At 48.7% G+C, this 14,664-nt stretch overlaps 1 protein-coding gene across 5 annotated transcripts in view; it reads right to left on the bottom strand.

Moving 5' to 3' along the window:
• The window catches only part of DNAH9 (dynein axonemal heavy chain 9), a 318,732-nt gene that overhangs the window by 185,895 nt on the left and 118,173 nt on the right, over positions 1-14,664 (bottom strand). For all 5 annotated transcript variants that reach the window (XM_032322974.1, XM_032322973.1, XM_032322975.1 and 2 more), the window contains 3 exons: positions 12,944-13,048; positions 4,052-4,209; positions 929-1,067 (listed from right to left, as the gene is read on the bottom strand). In XM_032322974.1, the coding sequence (XP_032178865.1) occupies positions 929-1,067; positions 4,052-4,209; positions 12,944-13,048 (402 nt within the window). The remainder of the gene's footprint in view (positions 1-928; positions 1,068-4,051; positions 4,210-12,943; positions 13,049-14,664) is intronic.

Raw genomic sequence — 14,664 nt, 5'->3', positions numbered from 1 at the left:
AGAAAATGAGATGGATTTAAGAGAAATCCCCAGGGTGGAATGCGCAACCGTTCATCCACGGTTGGATGGAAAAGAAAATGCCAAGGATGACTCCCAGCGTTCCAGAATTAGCTAGTGAGTAAGTGCGGGTTTGCATTCGGAAGCACAGAATGCAGAAGTAGCCTGGGGTGGAGACAGGCAGGAAGACGGGCTTTAGAGGCCCAGCTTGGGGAGCTGTGGTGTGGCCTGCTACATATACAGGTTTAGAGCTCAACAGGGAGGTTTGGGCTGGATTGGTGGATGTCGGCTGCTGGCCTGCAAGTCCGTGGTGCTGGGGACCCAGCAGATAACACAGTGAGCAAGGAACCCCAGAAAGCATGGAGAAACAGAAGAATTTTCTTTGTTTGTTTGTTGTTTAAAGATTTTATTTATTTATTTGACAGACAGAGATCACAAGTAGGTGGGGGTGGGGAGCAGGCTCCCTGCCGAGCAGAGAGCCCAATGCAGGGCTCAGTCCCAGGACCCTGAGACCATGACCTGAGCCGAAGGCAGAGGCTTAACCCACTTAGCCACCCAGGGCCCCCGAAACAGAAGAGGTTTTAAAGAAATACACCTGGGTCAGATTTCATGGGGCTGAGTGTGCCCATGGCTGCAAAGATGGTTCTAGTAAGAGAGGCCTGAAGGGAGGAGAAACTCAATGGAAACAGCCCAAGGACGCTAGCCTATGGGGAAAAGAAAAAAAAAAAAAGTCTGGGGACCAAATAGGTTTTCGTTTTAATGCTAGGCTAAGAAAATGAACACGAGTCTTTGCTGTAGAAGTGGTGAGAGCTTTTACTCTTTTTACAGAAAACTGACTCTCTGTGAGAAGGCTCCCCTACATTGGCCCAGACCCCATTGAAAGCCAGGCAATCCCACAGGACTGGTGGTCCAGCCAAACTGGAGAGAGTACCTGTTTTGAAAGCAGCTCTTTGCACAGCTGGTAAAGGGTGATGAACTTTCTGGCTAATGATCGTGCTTCAATGAATCCTTCTGCCACCAGCATGATCTCGCAGATCAGCTCAAAGTCGGGAACCACCATTGCACAAGGCCTGTGAATGGGGAGACAGAGGACCAAGATGGTTTCCCACCCACAGGTGAAGGGAGGCTTGGAAGACAAGAGACACTGGCGGAGGTCACGGACAGAGGGATCTGTGGTATAAACACTTAGCCCTTAGCAAGGGTTTGATCGGAGATTCCCAATTTAGGGATGAGTTGGCTAAGGATAAAAGATACGGATAAAAGATATGGACTCTCTTGTCCAAGGATATGGATAAGAATCTATTTCTCATTTTCACAATGCATGTCTCCTCCAAGTCTAGACACCAGGGGCTTATTCTGTGCTTACCGTACATACAAATGTGAACATCCAATGCTAAGGTCTAAAATACCCACTAAACTCCATCTGGCCAAAGAATGCATATATGAGGGGCACCTGGGTGGCTTAGCTGTTTAAGTGACTGACTTGATTTCGGCTCAGGTCAGATCTCAGCATCATGAGACTGAACGCCACTGAGCTCCGTACTCGCTGCAGAGTCTGCTTGGGATTCTCTCTCCCTCCCCTTCCCTGTTCTCATGTTCTCTCTCTCTTTAAAAATAAATAAATAAATAAATAAATAAATAAAGTTTTTTTTAAAAAATGGCATGTATGGGAATAGAGGGGAATTTTTGTCTATAAGAATTTAATATAGTTTTCCCCCACTGCTAGCTCTGGAAACATTTTATTTTTAAATTACTTATTTTTAGAGTTAATTTATTAGGTATGGAACAGGAGCCTAAGATTGTTTACATTTAGCTGCATTTTCCCTAGACAGATATAAAATTTTCGAAAACATATCATTCAAGAACATTTTTCCTTTAAATTATTTTTCATTGTATTCAGATTCAAAGGGGGAACCAAACACCTAGAGTCTCAAAATTATTTTGCAGCTTAAAATAAGGTTAAGTATGAGTCCACTGGGACGTGTGGGTGGCTCAGTGGGTTAAGCCTCTGCCTTCGGTACAGGTCATGATCTCAGTGTCGTGGTTTCAAGACCCGTATTGGGCTCTCTGCTCAGCAGGGAGCCTGCTTCCTCCTCTCTCTCTCTGCCTGCCTCTCTGCGTCTTTCTGATCTCTCTGTCAAAGAAATAAATTTTTTAAAAATCTTAAAATAAAAGGTATGTATCCACACAACAGAAGGCCATGGAAAATAATGATAGAGGAGGAAAACTATTTAGTGGGATGGGAAAATATTAGTTAACGAAGGCAGGGTCCTACCTTAGGTTGGGTCTTATCCTAAGTTTAAAAAAGAAATACTCTGCCCACCAGATATTGGAAGGGAGCTTGTCAAAGGGCTGCAACCATCTCTGGACAATAGTTTTCAGATGGGGAAGGCAAGAGTTCTGGAGTCAGACAGTCTGGGTCTGAAACCCTGTCTGTGGGCCAGGAACGGTTCCGACCTGGGCAATGTGCTGGCCCTGTTTTCTCCCTGTACGAGGCAGGTACTAGAAGTACCCAGCTCACAGGGAGGGCTTTTGTGAAGATGAAGTATAAAAGTAGATGTTCGTATTTATTGTTTTTATGCATATTTTTCTCCACCCCCTCCCGATTTTCTGGTGTAAACGTTCCCTTTAAATTTGGTGGGGAAATTGCAAAGAGTGGCTCTGGTCAGGGTGATAAGCTACCTCTGCTTGTGAACACAAAGCTCACTTAAATACTTTGTGCAAATGAACAGCCATCACGTGGGGCAGCCTGGTGATATTCCAACCAGCTCTTGGTAGCAGTGGCCACTGGCCTGGATTGGGGGATGCCCACACTGCTCTTGTGACACAGGGATCTGCCACTGCTGGAGCACACAGGGACCGGACCGAGGGACGGAGTGCACGGGGGCGGGGGGGGGGGTGGTTCAGCGGTTTCCTGGGCTCCGCGTCCCTGGGAGTGCAGGGGTTCTGGGTCCCCAGATGAAGCCGACCTCTGTGTCATGACTCCCAGGGCCTCTCTGGCTCAGGTCACAGTCCAGCAGGCAGAGAATCAGAAGCCACAAGGCATCTTCTGCAGCTGGGCTGCCTTCTCTGCCCTGAGACAAAGAATGGAGACTCCAGCCCCTTCTAAAAAATGCATTTGCATTTTCTTATTATGATACAGATTTTAAAGCATGGCAATCTCCACCAGTGGCCAAGGGGAAACAGAAGAGGTGTTCTTGTGCCTCACTACCAGGAGTGCGGTTCAGCAGTGCTCTTGTACAGAAAGTAATTTGTCGATGTGTATCAAGAGCCTTGAAAACGCACCTTCCTGTTGACTCAGTGATTCTGCTGCTGGGAAGCTAGCCAAAGAAAATAATCACACACACAGAGAAAAGGACTTACGCACAAAGATGCACATTACAGCAGTATGTATACATTTCCTTTAAATGTTAGAAACTGTCTTAATATTTAAATATGGGGGGTACTTAATTACACCATGGGCCATGTACTTGGCAGAATAAAATGTAGCCATAAAATGAGATTTCTTAAGACCATCTAACAGAAGAGATGATTTCTGTTAGGATTATGATGGAGTACGAAGTGGGGTGGGGGGGAAACCCAAAAAACAAAAAACCAATGTGAAACTATGTGCTGACCACAAATGTAGGACTTCAAAATACCCATATAAAGGAGAACAGAGTAGAATTCAGCAAGAAATGATTTTTACCGGTGATAGCAGGAAAGGTGGTTTTATAAACTCTATTTTGTTATGCATTCCAGATTTCTTCTTCTTCTTCTTCTTTTTTTTTTTAAATATTTTATTTATTTATTTGACAGATAGAGATCACAAGTAGGCAGAGAGGCAGGAAGAGAGAGAGGAGGAAGCAGGTTCCTTGCTGAGCAGAGAGCCCGATGTGGGGCTCAATCTCAGGATCCTGGGATCATGACCTGAGCTGAAAGCAGAGGCTTTAACCCATTGAGCCACCTAGGCACCCCCCAGATTTCTTCTAATATGTATGGCAACCATTTGCAGTGAAGAAAACAAGAGTAGCTTCTCTGCTGGGCCCTTGTGCAGGGCAGGGCAGACACTCACCTGAAGAGAGCCTTGAGGTTCTCCGGGAGCTCCGTGCGGCCAGCGTAGCCCGGGTTCATGGTGATGAAGATTCCCACAGAAGGATCCAGACTGATCTCCTCCCCAAGGAAGTTGAACCGCTGCTTCTTGTCTCGGATTGCATCTTGAATGCTTTTGACCTGGTGAGCGAGTCGACAGAAAAGGTCTGCACCATGTTCCCGGGGTGGGGTGCTAGCTAAGGCTGGGAAGCGTGGTGACACCCGGCGGGGACACCTGCTCTGGGGCCCCTTCCCCTGAAAGACAGGTGCAGTGGCAGTACCCTGGACCATCTCCTGCCTGTCCAGAAGAAATCTAGTCGCACAGCACAGCACAGCACAGCACAGCACAGCAGCTAAGAGGTTGGGAGTGAACAGTGAGAAGGTGTCTAACCCCACTCCCTGAACACTGTTCCGAGGGCTTCTTGCATATTAATTCATTTGCTCTCCACCAAGATCTTTTGAACCCAATCCTCGATGTGAACCAGAAGCACTAGGCAGTGGGGTAGTGTGCCTGACCTTGCACCACTAGTAAGTGGTCATGTTCTGGACTTGAATCTGGGCAAGGGGACTCAGGAGCCTGGGCTCTTGGCCCTGTATGATGGAGGGAACACCAGGACCTACCCCCAGGGCTTGTGCTGAAGATAAATGAAATCAAGCCTGCAAAGAGCTTAGCATACAGAAAATGCTTAAGAAAGGCATTGGGAATTGTTAATGTGGTCCTCAGCCTGGCTTACCTCCTCTGACCACGTCTCTAGAACAGACATTGTGATCATAGCCTACCTCTTCAGGGATTGGGTGCCCCGGAGATGGCAAAGTAAGGCCAGACCCACATCCCTGAGGGCTAGGAGGGCCTTTCTGAAGAGATCAGACTTGTTCTCCGATGTGGGGATGTAAGCTGAAGCTTGACCTGGTCAGCTCTACATTCTAGACCACTCTTACAGCAGTGGGAAGAAACAGAACCACTGTTTTTCACACATGGCGCTTTGGAAAAGCATGTGCAAAAATGATCCATGACAGAAGAAGGGAAGACAAGAGGGACACGCTTGTTCGGCCCGGCCCCGGAATGTCTCCGAGTATCTCCAGCTTCTCGGGGTTCCTGAAAGCAAAAACTGACAGCAGGCGGAGCGGGGAGAGGGTGGGCAGTGCACGGTTTTGAGTGAGCTCTAGTCACGCTGGTCAGGGTCAGGGTGTTTAGAAGAGCCAGGCGTTTGGGGAAGACTGGGCTGTAGGTGTGTGTCTGGGAGAGAGGGGACAGACAGAAACAGGGAAGGACAGAGCCAGAGCCGGAACACTTATGGAAAGGAGAGATGGACAGACAGAAGGATGACAGACGGACAGCAGGAGCCAAAGTGGAAGAGAAAGACAGGAAGCAGCTGGACCACCTACCACAGAGCAAGCCTCTCTCCAGTGCCTGGCTGGGTGGAACTCACCAGAACGTGGGACGGGTCTACAGTTAAGATTCCACTCCTTTCCCCAAAGTAAAGCTCTCGAGACCAAACGCACTTGAGCTCACGGCAATTAGTTTGAGACTGAAACCTCTCTTCTGCACACAGAATGGCAATGCCGTTGTGGGACAGGTGGTCTCCAGCGCCCTGCGCATGTGGGGCTCATGGCACAGCCCTGCACAGCACCCCCCGCCTCCCCATCACCTCACAGCTTATGTGGGTGGTTAAGAATGGGCTCCCTCCCTGGCCCCAGGACTCCCAGCTATCAAATACGCAGAATACGCACCATCTTATAGGGTGGGAAAGCGAGTTTAGTCGCCATTTACTGATTGCCCTGATACCCTTGGGCGAAGGCTAGAGCCCAGGACCCTTTCAGCCACTCACGGTGACTCTGCCTCCCCTCCTGCAACACCTGAGCCCCAGAACCTCACTCTCAGGCAGAATCTACAGCGCATCACAGCACCGCGGCATGTCCTTTCACGTGAAACTCTAGAGGGGGCGCTCGTGAGCGAGAGTATGGAGCCGATGCAAAGCTCGAGTGTATGTGTTTGACGTGAGTTGTCCTGTTGGGTTCCCTCAATAGCTGGGCGAGATGGGCAGATCCTCATTTTAAAGGTAGGGAAACCAAGCCGGAGGCATTTAAAAAGCTGTGTCCAGTTATGCAAGACGCCGAGTTTAGGGAGGCGAGGGGAGGGGCACAAGGGAAAGCGAAGCTATTCCTATGACTCATAGTGTAAGTCTAAAGTCAATCAAAAATAAAAAGTTGCAAGAAAAAAAGAAAAAGAAACTTGCCAGCTGTCTAACAGTTGGTACGTGGGGCAACCCGAGTTACCAACTGGGCAATCTGGTCCCAGGGCTCGGGCCCTTCCCCAAACTGCCTTTTACCAGAAGGACAGTGTGCCAGCCACGCACAGCTCCGCATCAGACATGTACCTTTTGGGGGAATTTTGTTTCGCTCTGAAAATAATCATAATTTAGAGACCTGTGTTCCCACGAGCTAAGAAAAGGCACATTCACTCACTAAAGAATACACACACACACACACACACACACACACACAGCTACGTAGAAACCAGTGTTCTCAGCTAGGGGTGATTTTGCACCTGCCCTCCCTAAGGGACATCTGGCCATGGCTGGAGACATTTTTGTTGTCCCAAGTTGGAGGGGGCGGAATTTCTGGAATTATTAGGCTCAAGACATTGAACATGCCAAAGTTGGGGAAACCGTGGTCCACAAAATCATTTCACCAGTGAGGAAATTGAAGGCAAGAAGGTACAAGGGGCTCCTCCACCATTCGGCATCCTGGGGCCTACCAAATTCCTGCGCAAATTCTTAGCTCCACCCCTGGCTGACCCAGTCAGAAATTCTGGGGTGGGGTCCAGTTGATGGGTAAGCTCTCCAGATGATTTGGATATAGCCTCAATTCAAGAGCTACCGTGGTCTGGTTAATTCTTGGATTTCTGCTCCTCCCCACTGCCCACGGTGTCCCCATCAGACCTGCAAGCTGGCCCCTCCCCCTTGGCACACCTGCCCCTTCCACTCCCTCTGCCCCACCTGCCATGGACAGGACATGTCTCTGTAGCCCGCTAACCTGGGCCAACCCGGCTCAAGCTGGTGGGTCTTGAGGTCAGACGCATGTAAAGCAGAAGGCAGAAAGCGAGCTCCAGGAGAGAGGGATGATTAAAGGCTGTGAAGGCTGGACGAGAAAGTGAGCCTATCAAGATCCACCGGGCTCGGGCTGGGGGGATCAAGAGTTTTGACCTCTCTGTATCGCAGGCCAGGCCCGATTGCAGATGATTGGTCCAGGATCCTGCACAAGCCTCGTGTACATGTCTGACCCTAGGGGTGCTGATGGGATCTCTTAAGAATGAGGTCTTTCCCTTCCAAGGCTAAAAGCTGGTGGGGATCATGGAGGGTTCTACCCTGACATCCTCCCACCTAGGCTGGAGACTTTTGTCAGATACACTCATGAAGGCTAATGGTCAAACCATCTTTTCTGCAGGTGACAGGTGTCAAGGAGGTCATCGACTAGCTCAGAGTTGCCTGAATCCTCCCAGTTTTTTCCTCCAACCCCCTCTACCTTGCCCTTTCCATTCTAGGGAAGTGGCCCATTTCAGGGTCCAGACCTTGCCCCCAGATGCCATGTGGTACTAAAATCCTGCCTTGCTCACTTCATCCTTCTCTCTGCAAAAGCAGATTGCAGTCTGCAGGAAGTGCAACACACTCACGCTTTGTACTTTAGAAAAAAGAAAAGTAATTTTGTGTTTTCACCTTAGACCTTCAGCTCCTCTATAAAGAGTGGTACGTGGGAAGCTCCCTTGGTTCTGAGACCCTAGCATGTGTTCGGTGCCCTGAGTCCTGGATCAGTCCTTGGAACACTGCTGTGGTGGCCTCCCAAGGCCTTGTTAACTGATCTGTTGTTTCTTGCCACTTCCTTCCTTGGCCCCAGTATACCTGTGCCATGGGAAAGGAAGGGACATGGCAGAAATGTCTGGTCAGGGAGCATGGAGAGGGACAGGGGGCTGGGGAAGGGGGGCGGTGGAGTGTGTCCTGCGGACACGCATCTCCGGACCCAAGGCCTAGCAAGCTGATTGAGATGGTACTGGCAAAGTTCTGGGGGGAAAAAAAGGGTAAGTGTATTTTATACATTTTTAAAATAGCAGAGTAATTGCTCTCACAAATGCCACACTTTGTCCCAATCACATATGCAGTTCTGCTTGACCAATCTGACAGAGACATGAAAATACCCACCTCCAAGAACGCTGGAGCACACACACTTTTGGAGAAGTTACGGGAAAGAGCAGCACAGACAGGCAAGGAGCCAGAGGAGGAGACAGAGAAGGCGGGTGGGGGGAATGGGGGAGAGCGATCACAGCTGGTGTGGCTTCTGAACCAACATGCCAGCCTGGATTGCTGCAGGAATAATTAAGTGCAATTTTCTCCTTGGACGGGTATAGGATTTTAAACGGGATGGGCTCAGATTCTGCCCAGGCTGTTGTCAGACCACTTTCTTGAGAATGTCTCTCCTACAGGTGTGTGCCGAGACTGGAATATGAAAGCATCCAGAATTCTGGGTTGAACTTACTTAATTCCAGAAGCAAAAAGGAACTTCAGAGAACCTACAAGGACATTCTGTTGGGCAGTTTCAAAATAAGGTGAATTCACAGTGTTTATCTATTATGTTAGGGAAAGTGGCTGGTGAGTATTGCCTCATCACTTAGGGCACTATGTTTGGGAAGACAGTCTGAAGTTGGGTCAGCTGAGAAGGAGTGAAGAGTGTTGAGGAGGCTGGTGAGACCTGGATGTGGACCCTCCTTCCCTGCCCCACGTCTCATGCCCTTTTATTGCCCTTTAGCCTGTGGCCTGCAGTGCTCACATAATAATTATAGTTATCACCACTTCCATCATCATCATAGTCATCACCGTCATCAGTACCACTGTCACCACCACCACCACCACCACCATTACTGCTATTTCCACACCATCACCATCATCATGACCATCATCATGACCACCATCATTATAGTCACCATCATCATCATGGCCAACACCATCACTATCATCTTATTACCACTATTTTCACACTACCATCATCATCATGACAACCTTCATCACCGTGATCATCATCATCACCATGACCATCATCACCAATATCATCACTACCAGTATAGCCACCACCAATATCACCACCACCACCACCACTGCCATCATCCTCATAGTTATCACCATCATTACCACCATCATCATGCATCACCATCACCACCACCATCATCATGGTCATCATCATCATCATCACCACCACCACTATCATCATCATGGTCATCACCATTATCACCACCATCATTATGACCACCATCATCACCACCACCATCATCATGGTCATCCCCATCATCAACACCATTACCGTTGTTGGTAGTATCACAGAGATTAATACTTGTCACATGCCTACTATCTGTAGAGCTTTAAGTGCTTTGCACACATTAACTCTTTTAATAATTATTATAACTGCATCTAGTAGGTACTATTATTAACTCTCTTTACAGATGTGAGATTTGAGACATAGACTTGCCTAAAGTCACCCAGCTGGTAGGTGGCAGAAACAGAGCTGAACATTGTTGTGTGGTTTCAGATATGAACTGCACACATAAGCACTTGCCAACCTCCTTGCCTGGTTTATTCCACCCTATAAGAAGATGCTTAAGATCCCAATTGCATGTGCGGTTGCTCCCACAATCTCTGGAACCCAAGATGAGCTCTACACTGACCCTGGTCTGGCTCTCACTGCTTCTTGTTGGCTCTTCCCCAGGGCTTCTTGGAGGGACACCAAGATGGCCCTTTGGCAACCCTGTTGCACTGGAACACCATAGGGGTAACTGTTGAGGCTAAGGGATTTCAGGGAGGGCAGTCATCTCAACACAGCATGACTGCTGAGGAAGAGAAAGGCCCTCTGCAGTAAGGCCAACAGCCAGAAGGGAGGATGTGGAAACTCTTAACAGAGAGGTACACATCACAGTAGGTAGAACTAACAGAGGATGGTGGGCAAGGGAGTAAAAAAGATGGGTGATCCATGAGCTGCCAGGTGTCTACAGTGGAGGAAGGAGAAAAACCCCAGGTACATGGTATAATTATGGTTATCAATCCCGACACTCATGGCCACAAAGAGCTTAAGCTTCTCTCTCGACTCTCAGAACCATCCTAGGCCCAGAATTAGTACTCAGAGAAAGCTCTATTTTATTCATGTTACTTTACATCTTCTATTCCCAAATTCACGCAGAGCTGAAAGGGGTCTTAATCCTGGTCCTTCTAAGTTCTGAAGTGACCACACAGAGGTAAACGCAGCCAGTGCCATGTTTTTGGCCAGCTCAGGCGTGTTTTTCTTTTCTTTCTTTCTTTTTTAATTGATTGAGTTGCCAACTTCCAGAAACCTGGAGATTTTTTTTTTAAATAAAAATCTGGAATTTCAGCTTCTCTTTAGAATTTAAAAAATCTGGCAGCACTGACATATTCTGACAAGGCAGAAGTGTGCTGGTAAATGCTGAAGACCCAGCTCACCAGGAGAACGAAATGCTCGATTGTAGGATTTGCCAGTTTCCATTGTGAGAGGACTCCTCTCACACCTGATTTCGAGCCACCGATGTGAAACGCACCCAGCCAGCACCTGTGGCCCAAGCTAGTTGAGGGTTCTCAGTCCAAGAGAGTGTTCCAGCCAGCTTTTTGACTTCCTGCTGCCCCCAACTCCTACGGAGTCCAACAATCCAAAGGCAGGGAAAACCATACATCACCACCGGGAATGAGAGAAGAGCTCCATGGTTTTGCAACTTGCGAAAGTCTCATCAAGAGACAGGGCAAGAGTCCCTGCATGGCAGCACCAACAGGCTGGCCAATGCAAGAGATGGAATGACGAGATGACGACCTTGTGCGGGGCGGGGGGGCGGGTTGCGAAGTGCAGGGACCCCTGCAGAGCCCCCTCACCCAACTGCTTATGGCTCCCAGATCCATCTGGAGATGAAGGTGAGCCATGGAATCAGTGGATGGTGTGAGCTCCGCTGCGGTTCCAGCCCACATGGACGGTGACAGCCTGTGGCATGGGGACAGCATGCTGGGGTGGGGAGGGGTGTCCTGTCAGGATGCACAGGCCAGCAGGAGCGGGAGGGTGCTGCTTCTGTCAGCTTCCCCACTGTGGACCACCATCTGCTGCAGACACAGGGTGGTCTGCGGTGCCCTTGCCCCCAGAAGCGTGTCTGTCAAGCTAAGCTTTTGCCTTGTCCATGCCCCTGCCCCGCCCATTCCACTCACTGGCGCTGAAGGAATCAAACTGAGGCTTAGGGGGACCAAAGAGTCCTGCCCAGCTCTGTTTTTCTTGTTCTGTCCTCTGTACATATTGCTCTGGAAATCAAGGCAAAAGACAGGAGGGAAATTATGTGGTTGGGCTGTATGGAGCCCAGGCACAAACTGGGAGGCCAGTCATGCCGGTGTCCCAAGGGCCATCCCCACAGGCTTACTTCACTGCGTAGACCCTTATACCGCCTGTGGAGCTGGTAGCCTGGGGGGGCCTGAGACCACAAGCTCCCCCGAGGCACCAAGTTTCCTAGAAGGGGGAGAGAACAGATGCTGGCAAAGGCTATGCTTCGCTGGGGCAATGGAGAGGCTTTGGGGGAAGGCTGGGGGTCTCCCACTGAGGATGCAGCTCCAACTGGGGCCACCACAAGAGGCCACTGACTTCACTATGGCCACTGACTTTCCTGCTGCTCAGCCCCTCCTTAAGACCATTGCCGAGCAGGGAGCAATTTTCCCTGCAGAAGCTTCTAGAGGCTCCCTGCTGCCCACTGAGGAAGGCACAATACACATCACGGCATCAGAACCCGTCTGCTGTTTGCCTTGAACCCACCCCTTTAGCCTCATGTTCTTTTCTAGCATTTTACTCCTTATATACTAGATATCTGTGTCTAGACCTGCACCCTGACAGTGTGGGCGGGGGTGCTGGGTTCAAGTCCTAACCTTGCCACTTGCTGACAATGTGTGCTTGGACAAATTACTTTTCAGCTGGTCTTCGGATTCTCCCCCCAGCATCTATCTAGGACACAAGTGATGATACGTAAGAAGTAGTTGGCACAGAAAAGAGTTTCAGCAGAGGCTGTCTCTCTTTTCCCTTCCCCTTCCTCTTTCTGCTTGCTTCTTCTGTCTGTAAAGACCCTTACCCTAATCCATACCATCTCCACCTCTTTTAAGGCCTGTTTTCAAGATGGTGTATTATTATTTAGCAGTCTTGCCCCATCCCGTGAGTCCAGAATCAAATCACTCATAGAGCACTGAAGAGCGCTCATGCCCATCTCAAGAGTTAAAGTTGATTTGTGAAGTTAGGGGTCAAGTCCTATTCAACTCCCCCCACCCCAGTTCTGAGCATAGCACTCACTGTGCTACATGTGTTTCACGGAGGAGACGATTTCTGGATGAGTTGAAAGACAAGTGGCCACACAGATGTGACCCAAACATGACTTCCTTCCTTCAGCAACGGGCACCCTGGGAGCCTCGCTTTAAACACAATGAGGGGAACTGTACTGAGGGAGGTAGAGCGGCTTTCCCAGACTCCACTACAACAAGGAAGACGCTTCCAAAGTCCATGGCCTTTCCAAGAGCCGGGCCCTCCCATCCAGTCCGATCCTCTCCTCGCCCCCCAGGAAGCAGGTGGAACCTGTCACAGAGGAGGAAATGGATTCCCATGGCCAGTAAATCGATCCACCTCAGTAGGGACGCACAGGATGCCCATATCCTTGCTCCAGGGCTGATTTTAGAGGGTGAGGGGGCACAGAGTCCAAGTTGGGAGGGGCACACAGAAGTGGATGAGCAGAGCTTGACAGCAAGAGGACGTAGGCTTCCACAGCATGAGGCAAGAAGACCACGGGGCTCCCACTGACTTCTGGCCCCCGTACCTGCACAGCCACCACTGACAGGACCTCCACCGAGATTCGGTTAAACTCATCGAAACAGCCCCAGGCACCAGTCTGAGCCAGGCCTTTGTAGATATTGCCACAAGACTGCAACAAAACGTAAAAAGATTAAATTAGTCTCAGTGCTGGGCTCATCGTCGTGCATCTAAGTCAGTCCCCATCCTGTTTGTGAAAGATCCTTTCAGTTCTCTCAAGATCACTGGTTTGAAAAACTCCTATTATAATTTCAAGGGCACTTACATTCTTGGTGGCTATGGGTGCCCACGTAAGTCATGGGATCAAACAGAACATTTTTAAGACACCTGGACTAAAATCCTTTTAAAATGTCATCAGGCACTTCCATTACTGTTGATTCTGTAGCTTTCAAAATCCCAGGAAATGAATAAAATATTGTTATTATTATTATTTTTTGCACCATACAGACCCAAAAAAAAAAAAAAAAAGCCTTCTACTCAGCCTTTGGCATCTGCTGATAAAAAAAGTTTATGTCTGTATCTTTAGATCCGAGCCCCAACTCTCAGGCCTCCCAGAGGGCTAGGAAGCTGGAGATAGACAGGGAAAGTGATAAGATCTGTAGAAAGTGAACGACAGGTAAATATTTTCAAATGAGAGCAAGAAAAGAATTTCAAAGGGAAGATGGCATATCTGCCCTAAAAATAAAAACCATCTGGGCATTCGGTGTGAAGCAGTAAACCATGGAGTCATACAAAGGGGGAGGTTACAGGGGGACACTCTCAAGGCCATTGGCAAGGTGATGTCGCTAAAGCACTGGGCAAGTGGAAAAGCCTCATTTGCTTCTGTGATGTGGGTTTGCTGACCATCAGCGCTGTGCACAGCTCATGCTCTAGATGCAGAAGGGCTCAGTCCCTCTAAGTGCTTCTAGTTAGGCTGTGGATAGAAGGCGTACAGACAAAACAGGTAAATTGCCACAGGACCAGTGGTTCCAATGGGCATAGTAAATGACGCAGCTGTTAATGGTGTTCAGAGAGGAGAGTGAATTAAAGGACTTGCTAGTGATCAGTGTTGCCAGAGAGTTGAATTTCAGACAGTATTAGGACATTTCCCAAAGTTGATTTCATGGGATGTCAAATCCCGGAGATGCCGCTTGAAGAGAAAATGTTTGACTCAACTGAGTTTAGGAAACACCGCATTCTAGAACCCTCCTTTGCTAATTTACAACATATATTAGGATTTTAAGGGAAGGACTGGAAAGTCCTGCACCATGAAATTTGGTCAATGTTTTAAAGCCAGGATTTTCTGTTTTCCTCATGGGACTCCTGGTTTTCTCAGGATGCACGCTGGTGAACATTTGTGTAGTGGACAGAATGCAGGAAGGGAAGTCAGAAGATCTGGGGTGCTGGTATCTCACAGAACTGTATGTTGTCTTCAGAACACGCAGTGGGAATGCTGGATGATAAGTGTCTGGGCAGGCAGAATGGAAGAGGTTAGGAAAGAGTGGGTAAGGGCTTTCCAGGAGCAGTAAATATTATGGGCAAAGTATGAGCAAAATCATATTATGTCTAGGGAAAAATAAAGCTGTTGTTTGGGCTAGAAAGTTGAATTGCAAAAAGAGGTCATGGTTATGAAATCCTTGAATTATCAGAAGGGACTGTGCAGGTCCGTGGAGGTTTGGGGCAGAGGAAAGCAAGATTAAAGCAACATTTTAGGAGAATCAATCTAACATCCCATAAGCTAGCCTGTGA

This window comes from Mustela erminea, chromosome 18 (genome assembly GCF_009829155.1).
Source record: "Mustela erminea isolate mMusErm1 chromosome 18, mMusErm1.Pri, whole genome shotgun sequence".
Lineage (NCBI taxonomy): Eukaryota > Metazoa > Chordata > Mammalia > Carnivora > Mustelidae > Mustela > Mustela erminea.
The sequence above is the reverse complement of the archived record's forward strand: the minus strand, read 5'-3'. Positions and strand labels throughout refer to the sequence as shown.